Source organism: Juglans regia, chromosome 13 (genome assembly GCF_001411555.2).
Source record: "Juglans regia cultivar Chandler chromosome 13, Walnut 2.0, whole genome shotgun sequence".
Classification (NCBI taxonomy): domain Eukaryota; kingdom Viridiplantae; phylum Streptophyta; class Magnoliopsida; order Fagales; family Juglandaceae; genus Juglans; species Juglans regia.
Genome location: NC_049913.1, coordinates 27,527,760 through 27,530,686, shown reverse-complemented (window position 1 = coordinate 27,530,686; position 2,927 = coordinate 27,527,760). Strand labels below are relative to the sequence as shown.

The 2,927-nt window shown below is 35.6% G+C and overlaps 1 protein-coding gene across 1 annotated transcript; it reads left to right on the top strand.

Moving 5' to 3' along the window:
* The first annotated feature begins 534 nt into the window (after positions 1 to 534).
* On the top strand, positions 535 to 2,260 carry LOC109003958 (probable ascorbate-specific transmembrane electron transporter 1). The gene is made up of 4 exons (XM_018982303.1): positions 535 to 693; positions 816 to 864; positions 1,036 to 1,235; positions 2,009 to 2,260. Exons 1-4 carry the CDS (start codon positions 535 to 537, stop codon positions 2,258 to 2,260), a joined length of 660 nt encoding a protein of 219 aa, XP_018837848.1.
* Positions 2,261 to 2,927: the final 667 nt, after the last annotated feature.

Genomic DNA, 2,927 nt, shown 5'->3' with positions numbered 1-2,927 from the left:
TGACTGTACAACGTTTGCACACTCACGATTGCAAATATCATTTTTATAATAATAATAATAATAAGTTTTCAGATTTGAGTCGTGAGTGTTGAAATTTTCACCTGCCCAATGGCACCTTAGTTTGAACTTTGAAGTTTGCCCACGCCGCAAGACGTCTATTTAAACAAGCATTTAACGTACAGTACGTTTTGCCAATTTCTGATCTCCTGTCTCGCTAACCGACATTTCGTGTTCGGCACCTTGAAAAATTTTGTTCGGCTCTCTGTGTAGACCTGATTCCATAACTTCGAAAGTGTTTCAAATAAACCCAAAAGCTCCTCCCGTACCTACATCATCATAGGAAATGACCAAACCGTCTGGCCGGCAAATCCAAAGTTGGCTAGTCTGTCAATCAAACAAAAGTCTCTCTTTGTTCATTTCGCACTGCTTTTAACCCAGAAAATTTGGGTATATTTATTCATTCTAAGACACCATTTTAATATACCAATTCTTTCTGTTCAACGCACCCGCATACACTGAAGAAAGATCAGTGCAATGGCACCTAAAAGTCGGAGCTACCAACTCTCGGCAACCCCATTTGTGATATTCGCACAATTGTTAGCCATTGCCGTAACCACACTAGTGTTTGTTCTTTACCTACATTTTGAGGGAGGATTTGCTTTCGAATCCGAAGATAAAACCAAGATTTTCAATGTGAGTACTTCTGAATATGCATGCGCGCAGATCATGTAGTCGACGCGTTCCCTTATCTAAATTACGATTATTTTTGTTGAGGATTTTTTCGTTTAAATTCTTCTTCTTCTTCTTATATACAGGTGCACCCTTTTCTCATGGTGCTTGGCCTTATTATAATTGGTGGAGAAGGTAATGAAAACGCCTTGTATATATTCTGGATAATTAAAAGATGATGAGCAGGATAGCATACTAGAGCCTTTTAATTTATAGTTGCAATATTATTCTGAAATAATATTTAATTTGGATATTAATGGTAAGTTTGAAAGGCTAATCAATTAATATTATATGACTCATCATCAGCTATAATGGCATACAAGATAGTCCCTGGTGATAGAAGGACGCAAAAGGGGGTTCACCTGATATTGCATCTGCTAGCTCTTACGGCTGGAATTTTGGGGATTGTTTTTATTTTCAGATTTCACAATGAGATAGGAGCTAAGGATATGCAAACCTTGCATTCATGGCTGGGTATTATTACCATATCACTCTATGGTTTGCAGGTACTACTACATTTACCTAAGATATGACTTCCAATATATGCTTAAATATTTCGCAGCGGGGTTTCCAGATTTTATCAGTTTTCTAAGGCTTTTTATTAGTTTAACTTGAAGTCAAATTACTCATTTGAATTTAGAGTATCTCAGAATCACGACAAAAGATATATGTGTGTGTATATATATATATATGTATATGTATATATGCATGCATGCATGCATGCATATATGTATATCTATGTGTGTATGATTTGAACCAAGTATTATGATGATATGTAGAAGAAAAACGTCGCTCTGTTTAGATTTAAAAATGAATTGAGATGGTTTGTAAATAATAATGAGATTTGTGAGTTAAAATTTATAAATAATAGTGAATAGTAGTGAGATGATATCTCTCAATCCAAACTGGCTTAAAAACAACGCCCGCGAGCTTTTAAAATATTGTAGTTTGTGAATAATAGATCACGGTAGTGCACATAAACTCATAAAATTTATTATCTATTAAGAGTATCGAAACATGGTAGCAAATTAAAGATGCATAACTTCCAATAAAAAATGTTTTAATTGCTAGGTTAAGTACCCCATGTATATATGCCATTTGAAAAAAAATATATATAGATCAACGTACATGAAAAACTCATTTTTTTCATGAACGATCTTACTTTTTCAAATAGTTCACACGGGACTTGCACATGCTATTACCTGTACGTTGCATTAATACTTAGTTTAATTATCGATGTTGGGACTCATCTCATGTTACATTCCTGTATGTACATCAGTGGGTGCTTGCCTTCTTTGCCTATTGCTTCCCTGGTGGAGAAATGTCACGAAGAGGAACACTCCTCCCATGGCACATATTTGTTGGTATGGTCATCTTCCTCTTGGCAGTGGCAACGGCTCTGACAGGCTTGTCTGGCTTCTCTAACCTACTACTCAGCACTAAAGGATACATACTCAACTTCACCGGGCTCTTGATCCTTCTATTTGCAATCACCGTTACCCTCACTGTCATCCTTCCTCGAGGTTATTGAGTTCAGATAGCTCAGTTTGCCACTACTTTCTACTCATATGGCTAATTAATGTCTGATCTGCCGAATGAATAGTACCTAATATCGGACAACAAGCAAATAAGGAAACAAGAAAACTGCTTCATACTTCCCTCAGGTTGAAGCTGCTTCATATTATGTGGATAGCTTTATAATATTTAGGATAATTTCATAATTCATATTATTTGTTATTACAATTAGAGTAAGATTGGTAATTGAATTTACCAATAAATCTTCACTAGCCTTAGAATTCTCTAAGATATATACGGTATTTGAATTGATTGAATCTCTTGTATGTCTATTTTTTTTTTTGAATAAACAGGTGTTAACCTTCATTAAGAGAGGACTTACAGAGTTGATTTGAAAAACAAATCAATTACAATCGTTAATATCTTCCCAGTACACTTTCGTGACTGACATGGTCTAGTCCAGATAATAAATCTCTAAAGACCTAGATCTTTAGAGAAAATACCACCTCTGTCCACGACAGAGATTACAAAGCCTCATACCCCGTCTAAGCAGGGTAGGGTATACCAAACCCCAACAAATCCGTCGACGCGGAGGGGGGACTAATACTCCATTCGGACCAAAGTCTGAAGGTACTAATTTTTTTAAGATTTTTATTAACCTAGAAACTACATTATACAAAGAA

Coding starts and splice junctions, on each gene's coding strand:
- LOC109003958 (XM_018982303.1), top strand. CDS start 535: ATGGCACCTAAAAGTCGGAGCTACCAACTCTCGGCAACCCCATTTGTG. Junction 865..1,035: donor TATTATAATTGGTGGAGAAG/GTAATGAAAACG, acceptor ACTCATCATCAG/CTATAATGGCATACAAGATA. Junction 1,236..2,008: donor TATCACTCTATGGTTTGCAG/GTACTACTACAT, acceptor TATGTACATCAG/TGGGTGCTTGCCTTCTTTGC.